Here is a 20,805-nt window from a genome sequence, read left to right as displayed (position 1 = left end):
CTTGGAGCTGTGAGTTTGAGCCCCATGTTCAGTGTAGAGATTACTTAAAAAGTAAAATCCAATCTATGTAGTGATAGCCAATTATGTTTCCTTAGCCTTTGATCATAATCTGATGTTCCCTGTGATCATTTGTAACTAGAAGTGCAGAGGTGCAGTATAAAGAATGCAGAAAGCTTGAGAGGCAGCATAGTGTAGTGATGCAGAGCTGGGGCACCAGCCCATATGGTTTCAAATCCTGATTCTGCTACTGTCTACCCATGCAGCTTGGGGCGAGTTAATTGATCTCTGTGTGCCTCAGCTTCCTCATCTGAAAAGTGCTGATAATACAGCACCTTACACCATGGATACAGTGAGCAGGGATTAAATGATTTAATACATGTGAGGTATTAATACAATAGTATTAATAACCCACAGTAATTCTTAGGAATGTTAGCTATGGTTACTATGAAGAGCAAAAACTTGTCTGTTTCCTTCATGGCTTTGATTGCACCTAACATTGGCAAGCTCCTTAATTCAAAGGTTGGGTTTTTAAAGTTCAAGACTCTTGTGCCTTTTCTTTATAAATCAGAGGCTTGGGGGTGCCTAGGTGGCTCTTTTGGTTAAGCGGCCGACGTCAGCTCAGATTATGATTTCATGGTTCTTGAGTTTGAGCCTTGCATCAAACTCTGCACTGACAGTGTGGGGTCTGTTTGGGATTCTCTCTTTCTCCATCTCTCTTGGCCCCTCCCCAACTTGTTCTCTCTCTCCCTCTTCTTCCCCCCCTCAAAATAAATAAACTTTAAATAAAAAAATAAAAAAATCCGTGGCCTGGTTTAGTCACAGTAGTAGACCCTAAGCGTGGTGATGAGTTTCTGAGTATCTTGTACAAAGTGATCATTTGGCTAAAGTCTTTTAGATGGTGATAAAAGTATGTGTCATTTGGTTAAACATCTCCCTAGAGTTGTATGGAAGCTCTGAGTGCTCTCTGCAGTACTTCTTGGATCTTATTTTTTTTTTTTTCTACTATGGTATTCTTAACCATTGATATTCTTACTACACATTTCATTTTAGGTCCATGTGCTGACTTTCACTGTTTATATGTTGCTGCAAGGTCTCACCAACAAGCTACAAGTTGGGGATTTGGACTCCTGTTTAGATACAATGATTGAGGTAAGATTTAGAAAAAGGGAAGGTACTGTCGTTTTTTTAACTAGGCAAAGGACACAGAGAACCAGTTCACAAAATAAGAAAAAAACTATCGCCTTTAAAAATGAATATGATGTACTATCTCATCTCTTAGATTAGCAGAAGGTTAAAAAGCTGACTCAGGTGAAGTGAGATGGACTAGATCATGAGTTTTGGTATAACCTTTGATGTTGTGTATCAAGAGCTTTAAAATAAGCAAAAATTTCAAATACTTCTAGGAATCTGAGATGTGTTTAGTCTGGGGATTAAATAAAAGTATGTGCACCAGAGCTTTTTAGTAAAGTAGTGAAAAATTTAGTAACAATCAAGTTTTAAAATCAATAATGTGATAATTTGGGAGGTGGTATTATGAAGAGACTAAACTTGCCCTACTACCTTTGTTCACTCATAAAAAAAATGTAGACATTTAAACATTTCAAATTAAACACATCAATTTTGATAATTGTTACAAATATCGTTAGTTTCTTAAGGAGAAATGAAGCTACTCTTTGGCAGTATTGAAGAAATACATGTTTCTATATTATATAATCATATAGGTAAATCTTATAATATTCTTCTTTTATTTCCCCTTAGTAAAAACCTTCAGGTGTTTCTCTGTTTGCTTGTCTTTCAGTAATTGGTCCCTGAACTACCTTGAAAAAGTGAAATCTAATAGAAATTCTTACCATCTAATTTCAATCCTGTCCAGCTTGCTTGTCTCTGATCTGGATGTATCAGAGACTGCTTATGTTGACATATCTTCCTGTTTGCACATAATTGCCATTTGGCTTTTCTCTTTCAAAGATCTTTAACCACGAGTTGTTTGGTGCCATTGCTGAAGAGAAGGAAGTGAAGCAGATCCTCTCCAAAGTCATGGAGGCACGAAGAAGCAAGAGTTACGATTCTTACGAAATCCTGGGCAAGTTTGTAGGGAAAGATCAGGTTACAAAACTTATCCTTCCATTAAAAGAGGTAAGGATTTGAATGCAATACAGGAGATCACCACATTACAGCATCATGAGTTCTTTAAACAACCCATGCAGTAATGCTGCACTTGACCACTAGGGTTTCATTTGGTGCTAATGCCACTGGTACCATGTGGCCACTAGCTAGCTGGCAGCCTTAGGTGGGCATTCTAAACCAAGAGCCAGATTTCTGATGTAAACCGTGTGATGCAGAAGCAAAAAATTGAAATTCAAGTGAATTTTATAGCTGGCTAAAGATAGCAGCTTAAGAACATAGCTTTTGAAGACAGATTGCTGCTCTCAGATTGCCAAGAGGGAGAAAAGTGACATCTGTTGAACATGTATTATGTGCTAAGCATCATGTTTCATTATCTCTTCTAATCTGCACAACCAGTCTGTGAGATCAATGGTACTTTCGTCTTACAGATAAGAACATGGAGGCTCAATGAAAGGTAGAAGGGTCATGGTTAAGGAGGAAAGTAAGGTATTAGTTATAGATCTTTTCGATTCAGAGCTCACATTCTTTGCAGCATTTTCATTCTGCCTTCTATTGGGCAGGGACCATAGCTTACTTTTACTTTCATGTACTGAAACTAGAACAAAAGCACTATTTAATGACATGAATTAACCATAATTTGAAATGTGTCAAATTAACTCTGATTTTTTATACACTGCATTAATCTTCTCTAAACCTGAGAATGTTAGCTATGTTTTGAGGATGAAAAAGAATTAACAGAGCACATGTATTTTCCATGTATATTATCAAGTCCCTCCAAGGTAATTAGTTATTAATACCATGTCCTGTGCAAAGGAATATTTATAAAGTGCTAAGGGTTGATGTTGATGGTCCTGGATTCCCATTAAGTTCTTATGACTCAGCCCAATAACTAATATCAAACCCTGAGGCTTGGCTGTCACAGCACTTTATTAGCATGGTTTCAGATGAGTACTGGCTGCGTTTTGTTAATTTTGTGTGTGTGTGCTTGCCTATAATGCACTTGGGTTGATGTCTTCCAAGTGTCACATGATATCTCCAGTCCTGTGCCCTGAGATCTCACCAGCAAGGAGCACAGAGAAATCCAGAGGCATACATAATGCTGATAGTGGTTGTCTCTGGGATTGAGGTTATGTGTAAATATTACTTTGTATGCTCTGTTTGAAGCTTTATTAAAGATGTTTCTTTTTTAATTAGAAAAAACCCTATATTAAAAAGGAAACGTATTTTGTAAAAACTACCATCACAACAAATGAAAATGCAGTTCTGTGTTACCTCAACATAACATTTGTATTTGCCTTTAGATCTTACAAAATACCACAAGTTTAAAACTGGCCCGGAAAGTTCATGAAACCTTGCGCCGAATCATAGCAGGATTAATTGTAAATCAGGAAATGACGGCAGAATCCATTCTATTGCTCAGTTATGGTTTGATCAGTGAAAATCTCCCCCTGTTAACAGAGAAAGAAAAGTAAGTTTGACAGAAAAAAGCTATCCTTAGGTGCTTGCTTCTGATAAGCTATTCAGTTTTCATTTACTGCTACATGGATTAATTTATAATTTACCTTAGTAAAAACAATTTATAGTAAAACCTTGGATTGTGAGTAACTTGTTCTGCAAGTGTTCTGCAAGAGAAGCAAACATTTCTAATAAGTTTTAACTTGATAAGGAGTGATATGTTGCAATATAAGTAGTATCTGATGCTAAATGTCACATGATCACAATGGTTCTTGAAGTTCACTTTGATATACAAATGCTTTGGATTATAAGCATGTTTTTCAGAACAAATTATGCTCACAAACCAAAGTTTTACTTCACATGCATATTAACATGTATTATACAACTATATAATTTATAATACATATACAATTATATGTATAATTATATACATAATTAATACAGATATGATCATATAACTGTATTATATATACTTGTTTGAGTTATGAGATGGTTCTCCTTTGTGGTGTTTGGGCTAATGTCCTTCCAGGTGATAAATCTCAGTATGAGATTATTTTTTTGATAAATGAGTAAGTTAGCTGTGACAGCAGCCAGTTATTTTGACATTTCTCTGACATCATTTTTGTTTTATTCATTGAATCAAAGTTTGAATAGATTTTAAATACATAGCTTTTTTTCTGATTAAACAGATGTCTAGACCTGAAAAGTTTTTAAAATACCTTCCTTTAGATTTTGCTTTTGGATTCTAAACAAACTTCTTAGTGTTTGTTTTCAAACATCAAGGGGAGTGTCCCTTTACTGTTCATCTCAATTTAAATGTGTGCTCATCAATCTGAGTTTTGTTTCTAGGGTTTTTCTACAGCCTTAATCAACAACCTAATAATCTGTTTCTCATGGTTAAAGGGGAGAAAAAAGCCCTCAATGAACTGCATATCACTTAGTGCTGGACAGTCACCAGACAGGGTCACGTAACTTAGAGTACAGCATACAGTGTTCTCTCCTCTGTTTTTCCTTTGTGATTGACAGAAATCCCACAGCCCCTGCACTGGACCCACGTCTGCCACCCCAGAGCTGTCTTCTGCTCCCGCCAGCTCCAGTTCGAGGTGGGCAGAAAGCTGTTGTGAGCAGGAAAACCAACATGCACATATTTATTGAGTCTGGGCTTCGGGTAAGAATTAACCCTTAAAGTGTGATTTGCTGTCCACGGTTAGTTTGCCTTTCAGTCCTCTGCTGAATTTCCAGTACTGCTCATTGCCACTGTAAATAGCTTACTAGAAATAAATTATGGGCTTTTTTTTTTTTAATGTTTATTTATTTAGTCTGAGAGGGAGAGAGAGTGTGAGCAGGGGAGGGGTAGAGAGGGAGAGGGAGAGAGAGAATCCTAAGCAGGCTCCACACTGTCAGCATAGAGCCCGACGTGGGGCTCAATCCCATAAAACATGACATCATGACCTGAGCTGAGATCAAGAGTTGGATGGTGAGCGAAATAAGTCAGGCAGAGAAAGACAGATACCGTATGTTTTCACTTATAAATGGATCAGGAGAAACTTAACAGAGGACCATGGGGGAGGAGAAGGGGAAAAAATAGTTGAGGAGAAGGAGGGAGGCAAACCATGAGAGACTCTTAAATATTGAGAACAAACTGAGGGCTGATGGGCATGGCGGCGGGGAGCGAAAGGGAGGGGTGATGGGCATGGAGGAGGGCACTTGTTGGGATGAGCGCTGGGTGTTAATATTGAAACCAATTTGACAATAAACTATGAAATTAAATAAATAAATAAATAATAAGGGGGAAAAAAGCTGGATGCTTAACCAACTGAACCACCCAGGTGCCCCGTGGGCTATTTTTTTTTTAAGGTGCATTGGTCCATTTACCATTTTTCTCTTCTAGTACTTACTTTGATGATTAATGGTCTTAGGATTAATGATTCGGACCTAACAGTTATTATGGGTTCACTGTTGATTTGCCTGTGGGCATCTCTAAATTATTTTGAATTTTTTAAAAAGATGTGAGCTTCTAAAACCACAAATCTGATCATTTTATTTCCTTTTTAAAACCTTCATTGGCTCCTATTTTTCTTGAGAGCCTGATCCTTCATCTGGGCTATAGGAGTCTAGCCTTATATTGTGCCATTCCTAACACAGCTCAGCCACACTGACTTCCCTTCAGTTTTGTATTCCCCACACTCTTCTCAGTCCAGGACCTCACCACCAGCTTCTCCCTTTGCCAGGGTCCCCACAGAACTCCCAGAGCACACTGCATGTACAGTTAATTATTTGCTAGAGTCTCTCTTCCTGGTTAAGATCCATCAGGCAGGAACCGTGTTCATCTTGATCATTGCTGTGCCCTGTGCACCAAGCCAGTGCTTCCAATCAAAGTAAATGCTGAGGAAACATTTGGTAAATGAACTCAGCATCTCAGCTGCACAGTTAGCTCTCCCCTTCCTGACTTACTGAGAGTCTCCCAAGCCCTTTCCCATGCTTTTTGTCACTTCAGACAGAAGCATCTTAATGTTTCATGCTTGTCTCTTAAAATCATTATACCTTTACCTAACTCATTTGGTCTTATGGGCAACTGGTGTGGAATATCTTTTTGAATCTTTTAGCTGCTACATCTGAGTCTGAAGACTTCCAAGATCAAGTCTTCAAGTGAACATGTTCTGGAAATGTTGGATCCTTTTGTTGCTGTCCTCATAGACTGCCTGGTTTCCATGGATGTAAAGGTGAGCTTCTGTTCCTTCACAAGAGCTGTGTTGCACAAAATATGCAGAATTTCTAGGCTTCTGCTTAATAAGATGATGTATTTAAGTGGCTTTTTGATATTGTGAACTACCTCTGTTCCTTACATTACATTGCTTTTCAATTTAATAATCCCATATATTTGGATAGCCTTTAACAGTTTTACAAGTCTTGGCGCACCTGGGTGGTTCAGTTGGATAAGCTTCAGCTTCAGCTTGGGTCATGATCTCATGGTTCATGAGTTCGAGCCCTGCATCGGGCTCTGTGCTGACAGCTCAGGGCCCAGAGCCTGCTTTGGATTCTGTGTCTCCTTCTCTCTGCCCCTCTCCTGCTCACACTCTGTCTCTGTCTCAAAAATGAGTGTTAAAAAAATAAATTTAAAAAAGAAAAAAACAGTTTTACAAGTCCTGGTAGATACATTATACTACTTATTTCCTTGGATCCTTGCAACGTCACGAAGCTGAGTAAGGGTGTCACCATGTCAGTGCTAATCATCATCATCTTTATTACTACTACCCCTACTGGTATGAATCCTCATAACAACCTATGAAGCACAGATTATTAATGCTTCTGTTCTATCAGTGAGAAAACTAGGGCATCGGCTGACTTGGCCTAGATCACAGATCTTGAATATGATCACAGTCCCTCAGACTCCAGACAGAGCTGACACATCTCCTATTTCCTGACTGCCTTACAGTGAAGGTGCCAGGAGGTTAAGTAACATCTCTGTAGTTGAATAGGTAATAAACTGCAGAGTTGGGATTTAAGCTCTGGCCTTTATGACTCTGAAGGCCTTTCCTCTATGGCTTCATTTAATCCAGCCCAAGAAGACCATTTACAGCAACCAGAGGAGTGTGGGTCTATAAGGCAGAGCTGAACTAGGTGAAGGAACTGATCTCAGCAATCTCCTAAGGTTTGATCTGGAGGTTCAGGGATTCTCGTGTAATCACTTACTCCCAGCACACGTTTTTCATATCCTTTGCACAGCACTTAACTGTATTATAGTGTATTGTTTCCATGCTTAATTTCTGAGCCAGCTATCTTCTCCTTAAATAGAGGGACGGTGTTCTCTTTATCTTTGCATTTTTTATTTTTAGAGTGCCTTGTATACAATCACTTAGAATAGATTAAAGTACCATTCTAGAAAATAGAAAAGTCATTTATAATGTACTTTTCCAGACAAAAAAAAAGTTGCTAAAATTGGCCAATTCAGGATGCCTGCTTGGCTCCGTCAGTTAAGCATCCAACTCTTGATTTCAGCTCAGGTCATGATCTCACAGTTTATGAGTTTGAGCCCCACGTTGGGCTCTGTGCTGACAGTGCAGAGCCTGCTTGGGCTTCTATCTCTCTCCCTTTCTGCCTCTCCCCTGCTCTCCCTCTCAAAAATAAATAAAAAATTAAAACATTAAAAAAATGAATAAAATTGGCAAACTCATCCAGTCATTTACTCATATAGGTTAAGAATGTGGTACGCTCTTTCTTACTTACTTGTGTTATCTTTATGTGCCTTGAAGAAGCAGTAAGTTCTACCGCAGGGAACAGGAAACCTCCCTGTCTTCTTACACTTTTGGTCCAGTTCTCCCAGAGTGGGATGAGCATAGTATTTCATTTTTTCAACCTGATTGCTTATAGAGTCTACACAGCCTCAGGTGCTTGACTATTGGGTTTGTTCATTACCTAAATTGGTTGGTTTCTTTTTTTTTTTTAGGTGATCACAGGTGCTCTACAATGCCTGATCTGGGTTTTGAGGTTCCCTCTGCCTTCCATAGAAACAAAAGCGGAACAGCTGACAAAACACCTCTTCCTGTTACTGAAGGACTATGCAAAACTTGGAGCTGCCAGGGGCCAGAACTTCCACTTGGTAGTAAATTGTTTCAAGGTGAGGTATTTTCAGTTATACTTAGAAAGAGCCAGGACCAGGTTTAACATCAAAGTTAGGTTTCCCCATTGTCCTTTGGTCCTGTTCAGAATTTTTTCCAGATTAATTTGCTAAGGCCAGAGGGTTGGTATCCTGTGTGAAAAAGCATTGATGTTGTATTAAGGCCTTACCATTTCACTGGTTCTTCACTCGTGGGATGTCCTGGCTATTAACCTCACTAGTGTAATTTACAGTGTGTGACCATAGTTGTGAAGAAAGTGAAGTCTTACCAGATAACCGAAAAGCAGCTTCAAGTTCTCCTAGCATATGCTGAAGAAGACATTTATGATACTTCAAGACAGGCCACTGCATTTGGTCTTCTGAAGGTATGATGTCACCAGAATGTTGGATTTTACAGTTTATGTGCCTCAGATTAGATACTTAGAATAATGTGGAACAAAGTGTTTTGACTAGCTGTAGATTTCCAAAATTAATTTATAAGCATTGTGATGATTTTGATGGATTAATTATAAGCCAACACATCTTACGTATTAAAATGTTTGAACATGAACTCTTAACACTTTCAGAGCCTTCTATAAAAATAGAGGAAAATAAATAAAGGTTTAAAAAATGTTTGTATTTACTGTATTGGACTTTGTGGGGTTTTTTTAATTGTAAAATATATAAAACATAAAGTCACCATTTTAACCATTTTTAAGTGTATGTTCTTTTTGTCTTGAAGGTTACTTTTATTATTTTTGAAAATTGTCTATGACTCCTTTAACAGTAGGTCAGCTTACAACCATCTCCAGAACATGAAACGAGATGTCTTTTCCTTTTATTTTAGGCCATTTTATCAAGGAAGTTGTTAGTCCCAGAAATTGACGATGTCATGCGGAAAGTATCCAAGTTGGCAATTTCTGCACAAAGTGAACCTGTCAGAGTCCAGTGCAGACAGGTTTGTAGAGAAATAGGCCTTATTCTGATAACAAAGGTTGGGTCCTGTCTTCTCTGTTCCATGTTTAGACAGACAAATGTCAACATTGACTGAATTCTGATGATTTTGTGTCACATTGCTGCTTTATTCTGAGAATCAGGAACCCATTTACTTAGCACATATAAGAAGCATCTCTGCTTTGCCTTAAGGGCATTTTCAGTTAACAAAGAACATTTTGAGTATAACCCATCGTATGTGGAATATTTCATATGGGTAGAGATGTACCTTTTCCTTCTGTAGCATGATAACCTACACCAGAGGTTTCCATCCATTGGCCCAGTCATCACCTACTTGTTCATATCACTATGTGCCAGGTGCTGCTGGAAAAGCAGTCAAGGAAATTTTTATAGTCCCTATCAATGAAATTTTTACCGTAGACAGGCACAAAGCAAAAATTCCAGTTAATTACAGAACCTTAAGTGCCTGGAGAGAGAAAGCACTGTCATATTTCATCATTTATAAGACATACCTTTATTTATATACCTCAAAGAAAGAAAATACCATGACACAGTGGCAAGATGCCATCAATTTTAAGACACATCCCAATTTCAGATCTGTTAAAACGTGAAAAACTGTGTTTCTTAGAATTGACAAAATATGAAAGAGTATATGATAAGAGCATATGATCAGGTTGAGGACCACCTTAGTGTTAGAATCAAGAAGGGCTTTCCTGAGGATTAGCTTATCAGGAGAAATGTGAAGGAAGAATAAGGTTTAGCTTTCCAGGTGAAGGGAACAGCCAGTGCATGAGGCCTCACTTCTTGGAGGAGATAAATGAAGGTTAGGTGAGGTGGGGAAGGGAGCCAGGTCAGGCAAGACCTCATGTGCTTGTTAAAGATTTAGGGCTTTATTCCAATAGTAGAAGTCTATTGAAATCAAGGGAAGAGAGTGACAAGAGTAGATTTGTGTTTTACATATTTGTTCATCCCAGATTATATGAGTGCCTTCACACCCAGGAGGTAGAGGGGTCTGAACTGGAAAATGAACTCAGGGTTGAAGGAAGGTGTGGGTGCTGAGGAGGCCAGAGTGGAAAAGAAGAAGCATGTCTCTAGAAGAAGGAAGAAGGGGAAGAGGGAAGGCCAGCTATTATGAAGTACTAGCTGTGTGTCCAGCATTTTACATGCATGACTTCTATTTGTAATTACCTGTCAAAAGAAATAGTTACTCCATTGTATGACTAAGAAAAAACAGGTCTTAAAAAGTTTCATGATGTGCCTTAGTTCTTGCAGGTTATGTTATCAATAGAGGAGGCTGCCTAGTATAATGGTTTGACAGCAGAGCCTTTGGATGCAGATAGACCAAGCATGGAATTCTGGCATTGTCACCTGAACAAGTTATTTACCTCTCTGTGCCAGCTTCATTTTCCTCATCTGTAAAATGGGAATAATATCCCCTACCTCCCAAGAAAGTGATGATAGTTCACTAAGAAACACTTAGCTCAGCGCTTGGCATATAGAATTAATTGGCATATAATTAATAAATGAATTAGTTACTATTATCAGTATTAATATCAATCACCATTGTCATTCAAGGGGAAATACAGGGTTGGCCACAGTCCACGCTCAGTCCCCCGTACCACACTGCCTGTGGAAGAGAGGAGCTTCCAACATATGAGCTTAGATCTGGAGCCCAAACCAACCATGCCAGTGGTAGGCTAGGACTTGACTCTTAATCAGGCAGTTGGGGCAGGACCTGAATAAGTGAAGTCGGACAAGAAAGGAAAGTGCACAGTTGACTCGGCAGGATTGATCACTCTTCTGAAAGGTCTTTGTAACTTATCAATATCTTGGCAGGTTAGGAAGCAGAAAGCCTGGAGAGATAGGACCCAAATAATCATCTGTGTGACTTCTGTTCCTAGGTTTTTCTGAAATACATTCTTGACTATCCCCTGGGTGACAAACTGAGACCAAACTTGGAATTCATGCTTGCTCAACTGAAGTAAGTTTAAGCCAGAAACTACATAGGGGCAGAGGAATAGTTTCCTCTCATTTCAGTTTGGCAGCTGTCTTGAAAATGACAGAAGCTAAACATCTTAGGGTGTTATCATATGAATCATTGACTTGATTATCAGACAGTGTGCTTGGTTTCATATGACAGTTGTGTAACATGCTTTTTGAATTCAGTCTGACCATTGATTTTCATTAGAGTCTATTTAAGGAGAATGGTAAAAATCTAACAAAATTACATTTAAAGCTGAATAGTAACATGATAAATTTGTATTTAAGATTAGGAAAATGGATACTTTTTCCACTTTTTAAGAAATAGACTGACACCTTATAACAGTGTTTAAAAATTTTAAAGGCAGTTATTGGTAATCCAAAAGATACTAACCACTCTGTTCTTGCCTTAGTTATGAACATGAGACCGGGAGAGAATCTGCTTTGGAAATGATCTCCTATCTCTTTGACACATTCCCTCAGGTACCTTGAATCACAGACCATAGCTATGTTCCCATGAGCCCTGGGAACCCACAGTCCTCCCTTGTTTGGGCATTTGTAAAAATTGCAGTCTGAGTGTGCTCTTAACTGCCTGTTTTCTTTTAGGGACTGCTCCATGAGAATTGTGGAATGTTCTTTATTCCTCTTTGTCTAATGATGGTGAACGATGATTCTGCCACGTGCAAGAAGATGGCGTCCATGACAATCAAATCCTTACTCAGTAAAATCAACCTTGAGAAAAAAGATTGGCTCTTTGATATGGTTACCACCTGGTTTGGAGCAAAAAAGGTTAAGGTTGCTTTTAGTCAAATTTCAAAGAAAAGTCTTAGCTTTTGGTATTCACTTTAAATGAGAATATATATTAAACATTTTTTAATTTTTCCCAAATAATTTTATTTTTTTAATAGATTATGTTAATGTATTCTTGCTGTGTGTGGGGGGGGTAAAATAGGTGATGAGGATTAGAGTATACTTATGATGAGCACTGACTAATATATAGAATTGTTGAATCACTATATTGTTCACTTGAAACTAACACTGTATGTTAACTATATTGGAAATAAAATTAAAAATATATATATTCTTATAGTAAAATTTCAGGAAATATAAGAAGTTATAGAGTGTAACATAAAAATCCTCTGTAGTCCCAATACATGATTGTCAGCCAGTTTCACTGCTACCTGAATGTATTGAATGTATCTAACCATTCTCCAGTGATGAATATCTTTGTTTTCAGTTTTGCTTATTCAGTTAATGAAATGTAATGTTTATCAGTGACTGTATCCACTTGCTGACTTTACCACTATCAATAGTGACCCATGTTTGTGGAATATAAACATGTGTCATATCTTAATACTGACTGTAACATGTATTAAAAGTCAGAATTGGGGGGGTACTGTATGAAACTTATTTCTATTTTTAATTAAAAATTTTTTTATTATTGAAATATAATTGACATACATTGTTATATTAGCTTCAGGTATATGACATTGATACTCAACAATTCTGTGCTCATCTTGATTTTTTTTTTTTAATTAAAAATGGGGGAATGTGAGTAATGATGAGTTCCATTTCTTTTTATAATGTTATTCTTGGGTGTGAAGATTCTCCATATTTTTCATTTTAAGCCACCAAAGACCCATATTCTATTGATTTCTGGCATTATAAAGAAATCTTGAGGACAGAGTCATGCCCATTTTATGAATTTAGAAACAGCATACCAAGTTGTGTTATTAACATTGTTTTTTGTGGTTACTTTTGGTAGAGTTTAAATAGACAGCTAGCTGCCCTCATCTGTGGCTTGTTTGTGGAAAGTGAAGGAGTCTCTTTTGAAAGAAGACTTGGAACTGTTCTTCCTGTGATTGAGAAGGAAATCAATCCCGAAAACTTTCAAGATGTAAGTAATTTGCCAGAGAATAAAACTTCTGCTAATTTTTGTAGTTTTACTTAAGGTGGTTAGATAATAGCTTAAATATTATTTGTGTTCAAAAATGTTTATTAATGAAAGCAAGAATTCATTGTAGCTGGATCTTCTTTTTAAAGTGAGATTTAAAGTAAGTTGTCTTCCTTAGTATGTAAAGATGGAAGTTTCTCTAGCAGGGTGATTTCACCACCCCACCACCAGCCCCTCTGGACATTTAGCAACATCTGGAGACACTTTTGGTTGTCACAGCTGTAGCGTGAAGGGTACTACTGGCATCTAGTGGGCAGAGACCATGAATGCTGCAGATCATCTAGTAGTGCAGAGGGCAGCACCCACAACAAAAAATTGCTGACCCCAAATGACAGTAGTACTGATAGAAATCCTGAAATTGTCTTAATCGGTTTATTTCCATCCTGTTTTTAGATCATGGAAGAGACTGAAGAAAAAGCTGCAGATCGCCTTCTGTTTAGTTTTCTTACACTGATTAGTAAACTCATCAAGGAATGTAATATTATTCAGTTTACCAAGCCCTCCGAGACGCTAAATAAAATCTGGAGTAAGTGTTTTTCCTTTTTATTTAAATCTAAAAACAAATACATTAGTTGTGACAGAATAACTGAAAACATATTTGGGTGATTGGAATATGAATACTTGGAAAGTCTATAATGTCAGGGGTATAGTCCATGAGAAAAAAATTTAAAAGTCCTTTTCAAACTGATTATAGTGAATATGTTTCTAGGAAAAACAATATGTATTTATGATTTCACAAGTAATATATTTCATTTGTAAAGAAGGAATATTAATTATGGGAAAGTAAAAGAAAGGAAAAAAGTTTTTCAACGCCTTCCTTACTGCTTGGTGATAATTTGGTATATTTTTCCATCCAGTCTGTCTTATTGTTAAATAGACATGTTTTTTTAGAGAGATTGCATAATTCCATATAAACTTTTATATCTTGTTTATACCTAAATAAGAATATTATTATACGATAACACACTCAGTAGAAAGCTTTTTAAAACAGTTACAAGTAACCATGCAAATGTGCCATGATTTAGTAAACCATTTAACCCTAGTGAGACATTTAAGTTATTGAATATCACTCTTTTTCTTTATATATTTATTTTTGAGAGAGCACGCACGAGTTGAGGTGGAGCAGAAAGGGGGACATGAAATCCAAAGCAGGCTTCAGGCTCTGAGCTGTCAGCACAGAGCTCAACATGGGGCTTGAACTCACGAACCATGAGATCATGACCTGAACCAAAGTTGGACGTTTAACAGACTGAGCCACCCAGGCACCCCTGTATATCACTCTTTAAATAACAAATAAGATCCTAGAATTTTTAATTTAACATACTCAGTTTTGGTTAGTCAATAGGAAATAGATATTTCATTAGCATGGAATGAATACCCACTTGTTTTAAGAGAACTCATGATCCTATGAGACATTACTAAATTACTATATGGTCTACTCTGGTATGGTTTCTATTATTAGAAAATAGAAGATATATAGAACAAAAGTAAAACCATGTTTATGAATTACATAGCAGCATAGACTAAAACTCAGATATGATATGGTTCATCCAGATTTTTAATCTTGTTCCCTACAACACACAAGGCTTTTCCACTGTATTTTCCAAGTGTAGTGTATGGCGAGTGGCCATGTAACATGGGAGTATAAGGTTGGGGGCCAGATCAAGCTGAGGCCCAGGCCTGGTCTTGCCTGTTACAACTTGGTGCCTCACCTGGCCCCTCTGAAACATTTCCTCATCTGTAAAACACAAATGACAGTTCTAAGGTCACAGAACTGTTGTGAGGTCTAAATAAAATATATGTAAGTACTTAGCCCTGTGCCTGGCACACAGAAAGCCTCAATAAATGATAACTCTCCAGGGCACCTGGGTAGCTCAGTTTGTTGAGCATCTGACTTCGCCTCAGGTCATGATCTCACAGTTGTGAGTTCGAGCCTCACATTGGGCTCTGTGCTGACAGCTCAGAGCCTGGAGCCTGTTTCAGTCTGTGATTCCCTCTCTCTCTGACCCTCCCCTGCTCATGCTGTCTCTCTCTCTCTCTCTCTCCTAGAAATAAATAAAACATTTTAAAAAAATAAAATAAAATAAAATAAACATTTAAAAAAACTTAATGATAACTCTTCACCAACTACAATAATTAGAAATAATTATTAGAAATTGTATTACCTAATTTAGAAATTGTAAATGTTACAGCTACCTTATCTCCTTTGAACCTGAAATTGATTCTAATGGAACTGATCTGTCTTTAGGCTTACTCATACCCCTTGTGTCATTCACTATGTGAGGAGTTGGTTTCCTGGTTGTTTACAGTGTCTCACCATCTCATTTCTCTCCAGCTTCTTGAGAGCTTCTGGAAAGCGGGGACTATTTTATTCATCTTTGGTTCCTAAATCCAAGCACATAATCGATAGTGAATGCCTAACCTAATCATATTTACCACCAAAGAGTTAGGAAAGCCATGAGACATCTGAAAATGCATTCTGGTTCCCTTAGGTTATGTACATTGTCACCTAAGGCATCCACACAGCTGGGTATGGCTCACTGCAGCCCAGATTTTTGGATTGCTCTTTGCCTCTTGCCAACCAGAGGAACTTACTAGAAAGTGGAAGTCCAAAACAAGTAAAAAGAAGTTACCAGAACCTGTAGCAGTAAGATTTCTAACAAATGACCTTGAACAAAAGGTAAGGTTTCTCAAAACCTTTTCTTTTGTGATCTACATGAGATGTTCATTCTGGTTCATTATAATGGGGTTGGCCCTTGGGAGAAACTCTTACAGCTGACTTGTTGCACGTGTGATTCTAAAGGTGTGTTGGGAGCTAGAAAGGGTCAACCTCAAGGCCAGGGTTTTTCAAAGATAATTTTTAGACTATCAGTCTAGCCAATTTTTGCTTATTTAGCATGTTCATCTATTATTCAAGTTCTTTATCAACATTGGAAAATAAGTTTTATTAAAATGAGATCAGGGCGCCTGGGTGGCTTAGTCGGTTAAGCGACCGACTTTCGCTTAGGTCATGATCTCGCGGTTCGTGGGTTCGAGCCCCGTGTCGGGCTCTGTGCTGACTGCCAGCTCAGAGCCTGGAGCCTGTTTCATTCTGTGATTCCCTCTCTCTCTGACCCTCCCCTGCTCACACTGTCTCTCTCTCTCTCTCCTAAAAATAAATAAAACATTTAAAAAAATAATAAAATAAATAAAATAAAATGAGATCAATACTATCTGTCCTGCCTCCTTCATAACCTGTTGATCACTGAGATGATGTTCATGAAAATCTTGGGTAGAAACATTATCTCCATCTCTGATTTCCTAGGGCCTAACACAATGCCTGACTCCTAGTGGGAACTCCATAAATACTGAACGAGTAGAAGATGGAGGGGAAGAAAATGACCAAAAAAATACTGGAATGTTGTAAAGTTTTCTGCTAATCATCTGAGGGAATATTAATCTCCCCAAAGCTTGAAAATATTCCCTTTATTTGGGCTAAAATGTTTGGGGCAGGTAGAAGTTAATTAACAGTGACACAATTTCTGGTCTTGGACCTTCCCTCTCCAGACCTATTCAGAGCAACATCTAGCCTTACATTTGTATTATTACAGTTGGTTACTTGGACTTGTTAAAAATAGTTAGAAATATCCTGCATAGTGTCTGCCAATGTCCATTTTCTTTTCACAGATGAAAAATATCTCCCTAGCCTCTTGCCATCAATTGCATTCCAAATTCTTAGACCAATCTCTAGGAGAACAGGTAAGTATTGTCATCCTGCTGGTTTAATAGAAGGGATCTATTCCACCAAGTCTAGGAATAGGCTTACATTTGGTATTTGTGGGGGTTTTTTGTTGTTGCTGTTTTCCTATTTTAATGCTTGGGGAATTAAATGCAATATAGACATACATTGAAATATATGTTCAGTTATAACATAAACCTAATCAACTCTGGAGTCCATGTTGGGGTTACTCTTGGCTTCATTTAAAATGCCCAATAAAGATGATGCAGTGAGAAGCTGACTTAATCTTTTCATGTTCAGTTTTAACATCTACTCAAAGATGTGACCACAGCTTTGCAGGGCTTTGGTTGGCTGACTGATTTTGATTGTTCGTGTAATGTAGGACTGAATCCTGTAGTACTGAATTTCTTTCCCTTGCCCCTGGAAATTGAAGAAAAGGCAGTAATAGTCATGTTACAGTGTGGACTGAGATTTATCTATCCTTAACAGAGGCAGATAAATCACTAAGAAGTTTTATGTTTTCATACTAGAAAATGTAACTATAAATGTTGTAAATGTAGAAAAGCATTTATAAATATGCAGTAAATGTAAATTGCTTTTGAGTAGGGTCTACTATTCCCTTTATTTTTTCCTTTGATAAAGCCATTGGGCTGGTAGATGATGAGATACGCAGATGTGGTGTCTGGGTATGAGCAAGGCACTTATTCATGGCTTGTCATTACGGACACGATGCAGCAACAATACAGATTAAGTGATGGGACACACGAAACTAGGTGGACAGTGTACCCAAAGAGTAATCTCAATTAGGATACCATAAGCCCTGATATACTTCCATCACTTTTTACATGAAAATATAGCACACTTCATTATATTGCAAGACCAGAGAAAGAATGGATAGCTATTCAGTGGATAGCAGAGTGAAGCCAAAGAAATCCTACCAGGGTAGATAGCAGGTGGTGTCTCAAACAGTATCAGTCTTAATAGAGGCTGACAGATACAATCATAGAAACTAGGGACAGGAAGGGATTTATTAGTACTAACCCAAGATGAAAGAAATTAATGGAATTTAGTTGACTATGATCTTATGGTAAGTTAACAATGTGAAGTAGCTGCAACAAGGGGAAAAGGCCTCCAAAACTGGGACTGTCTTTAAGGAGACCAAGCTTCCAGAAGGAAATTATAATCATGGAATGAATTCTTGATGTCCAGGCTAGCCTTGGACAGTGTGTGGGGTGCTGAGTACTACATTTGGAGGAAACTTTTGGCACACAGCACTCCTAAAAGAGTAGCCAGGACAGTAAAGGAGCTCAAAACCAACTTGATTTCCTCCTTCACATAATCAATATGAAGTATCTATGTCAGAAATTTCATGGATATCAGAATTAGGGACTCAATATATGGATCCATTTTTATAAGACTAAAATTGGTCCCTGGCTATTTAACTGGATCAGATGGGATTTGAGGAAAGAAGAGCTCAGTGTTAAGAACTTAGGCTTGACTTCTAAAGACCTTTCAATCCTGGTTGACCACTTGCATTGTCTTTGGGTAAGTCATTTAGTATCTCTGAGCCTTGATTTTCTCTCCTGAAATAGGTAACCGAATAGTGATATTTTAAAGTTGAATTAGAATGCTGTATATAGTCAGTGCTCAATAAATAGAAACTGTTAATTCTATGAAGGAATTTAATGGAGGAGGGATGAAAGTTCTCTCAAAAATGTCAACGAATAGTCTGGAATGAAATTGTTTACTTATTCTTTGTGACCTTAAAGGGTAGCACTAGGCCAAGTAGATAAGTTACATGGAAATGAGTAGAACTGAAGAATTATCAGAAAATGAAACAATCATCAGTTTAATAGTGCAATACCAGTGTTTGGGTTTTTTTTTTTCCCTAATTGTAGAATACCTGTATTTTACTGAGCCACATCTGTTTCAGAATCAAAGTCCAATTCCTTCCTTTCTCTCTCTCCCTTTTTAAAGGTTGTTAAGAATTTGTTATTTGTAGCCAAAGTCTTATATTTACTGGAACCTGATTCTGAGGATAAGCAAGGTGAGATAAAAGAAGACACGGAAGAACAATTAGCTTTAGGAGATGGTGTAGCCAGAGAGAAAATAAAAAAACGCAAGTCCTGTGCAGATGAGAAGATGGACTCTGACAAAGAAGAGAACGAGGAGGCAAAGGAAGAGCACAGCAAGCCAGCCACACTGCTGTGGTTGATCCAAAAGTTGTCCCGGATCGCAAAACTAGAAGCAGCCTACTCACCTAGAAACCCCTTAAAGGTGCGATGAATGTACACTAATCCCTGAAAGTAGTCATTTTTGTTTTTTAAGTATTTCAGTAGTATTAGTAATTCCTCCAGGTTTCTAGAAACTTCATCCCAAAACTGCAGCAAGAATATCTGCCCCCAAAGACACCTTGTTTTCTGAATTAACTAATAAAAGAAACACTTCAAATAACAATGAATGATCTGTACTTTCAGAGAACATGCATCTTTAAGTTTCTTGGAGCTGTAGCAATGGATCTTGGAATAGACAAGGTGAAGCCGTATCTCCCAGTGATCATAGCTCCTTTGTTCCGAGAACTGAACAGCACCTATTCAGACCAGGGTAATTGCAGCCTGTTTTCTGAATACTTGTACATTAGCAGTCCTCACTTCTCTCCTGAATGCTTCCTTTTTTTCTATCCTCATTCCCTGCCAGAGTTTAGGAAAACTTGCTAGGTATCAAAACAATAGCAAACAAATAACACATATTTCTGTTATACATGACTGCCTTCTGTGTGCTTTCTCATATCTAAGAATGAATGTTTCTCTCCTAAAAGATGGTTTACTCCTAAGCATAGATTAAATATTCAAAGAAAACTATAAAATGAGGTAGTTCTAAACCCCATAGTGCTATGGACAATAACGAACAATAAAATGTCATGATATTCTCTTATTGTGAACTATAAGGCAAAAGTATGAAATATTTTAAGAATATGTTTTTTATTTTTACTATTTTTCATTTTCCTTGCCTGGGCATTTATTTGTACATTTCCCTCACTGATCCTAAAGTCTCTTTTGATAATAGAAAAAGAGGGAATGGGGGTTGGAAAGAGAGAAGGTAAAGTAGATATTAAGTTTTAAAATAAATCAAAGTGACTATCAAGGCAGGAACTGTTTTAGTATTACAACTTTGAGAACATTTCCTTCCTCTCAGAGAAGGCAATGGTTAAGGCCAGGTCTGCTTTGGTTCTCATTCTCGGCATTTATTGAGCATTTGATATTTGCCAGGTACTGGGGGTTCAGCAGTGGAAAAGACCTAGTCCCTATCTTCAAGAAATTTGTAATCTAGAACAGCTGTCCTGAAATTGAATGCAAAAATATGTGGGTTTCTGGATTTGGGAGACAGAAGGCAGGGAAGAGTGGAAAAGCAAAGATTTTTTTTAGTTTTTCAGGAATCTTAAAATCCAACCCCCCCCCCCCCAAAAAAAAGCTGTGACCAGAGCTAAGCATCTGTGACCCATGAATTAGAGAGGGCCTAGAGAAATACACTTACCTTTCCTGTCTGCAGAGTTGAGCAGGTTCATAAAGTAAGCCAAAATGTTTCTGTCAGCTTCTCAAATTAGTGTCTTCTGAGCCAGGATTCCACTGGAAAGTGAGCTTCGTGATCTGTGATCTNCACGCCCAACACTTCCATTTTTACCTTCTCAAAACCGTAGAGGCTTGTTTTAGATCAGTGTTTAATGTTCAGGTAATAAAAGTGATAATGCCACAGGAGTTCTGTTTTGCATGATCTTGATTTTATAGATGTTAAATGTGTCCTTTTCTACATGACTAATTATTACTCTGTGTGTGATTAGATCCTCTGCTGAAGAATCTATCCCAGGAAATCATAGAATTACTCAAAAAGCTGGTTGGGCTTGAGAGCTTCTCCTTAGCCTTTGCCTCTGTACAGAAACAGGCTAATGAGAAAAGGGCACTCCGGAAAAAGAGGAAGGCTTTGGAGGTATGTTTGCTATTTGAAAATATAGTGTGTTCCTTT

At 37.7% G+C, this 20,805-nt stretch overlaps 1 protein-coding gene across 2 annotated transcripts in view; it reads left to right on the top strand.

Moving 5' to 3' along the window:
• Positions 1–20,805, top strand: part of UTP20 (UTP20 small subunit processome component) — a 105,295-nt gene that overhangs the window by 83,907 nt on the left and 583 nt on the right. For both annotated transcript variants that reach the window (XM_077772282.1, XM_077772281.1), the window contains exons 44-61: positions 1,051–1,149; positions 1,969–2,136; positions 3,429–3,595; positions 4,609–4,750; positions 6,189–6,305; positions 8,030–8,200; positions 8,434–8,565; positions 9,027–9,137; positions 11,035–11,114; positions 11,527–11,596; positions 11,720–11,902; positions 12,879–13,010; positions 13,461–13,593; positions 15,560–15,747; positions 16,734–16,805; positions 18,763–19,062; positions 19,263–19,389; positions 20,624–20,769. In XM_077772282.1, coding sequence (XP_077628408.1) covers positions 1,051–1,149; positions 1,969–2,136; positions 3,429–3,595; positions 4,609–4,750; positions 6,189–6,305; positions 8,030–8,200; positions 8,434–8,565; positions 9,027–9,137; positions 11,035–11,114; positions 11,527–11,596; positions 11,720–11,902; positions 12,879–13,010; positions 13,461–13,593; positions 15,560–15,747; positions 16,734–16,805; positions 18,763–19,062; positions 19,263–19,389; positions 20,624–20,769 — 2,538 coding nt within the window. The remainder of the gene's footprint in view (positions 1–1,050; positions 1,150–1,968; positions 2,137–3,428; positions 3,596–4,608; positions 4,751–6,188; positions 6,306–8,029; positions 8,201–8,433; positions 8,566–9,026; positions 9,138–11,034; positions 11,115–11,526; positions 11,597–11,719; positions 11,903–12,878; positions 13,011–13,460; positions 13,594–15,559; positions 15,748–16,733; positions 16,806–18,762; positions 19,063–19,262; positions 19,390–20,623; positions 20,770–20,805) is intronic.

The sequence above is a fragment of the Crocuta crocuta genome, unplaced genomic scaffold, assembly GCF_008692635.1.
Source record: "Crocuta crocuta isolate KB4526 unplaced genomic scaffold, BGI_CrCroc_1.0 scaffold216, whole genome shotgun sequence".
Classification (NCBI taxonomy): domain Eukaryota; kingdom Metazoa; phylum Chordata; class Mammalia; order Carnivora; family Hyaenidae; genus Crocuta; species Crocuta crocuta.
The sequence above is the reverse complement of the archived record's forward strand: the minus strand, read 5'-3'. Positions and strand labels throughout refer to the sequence as shown.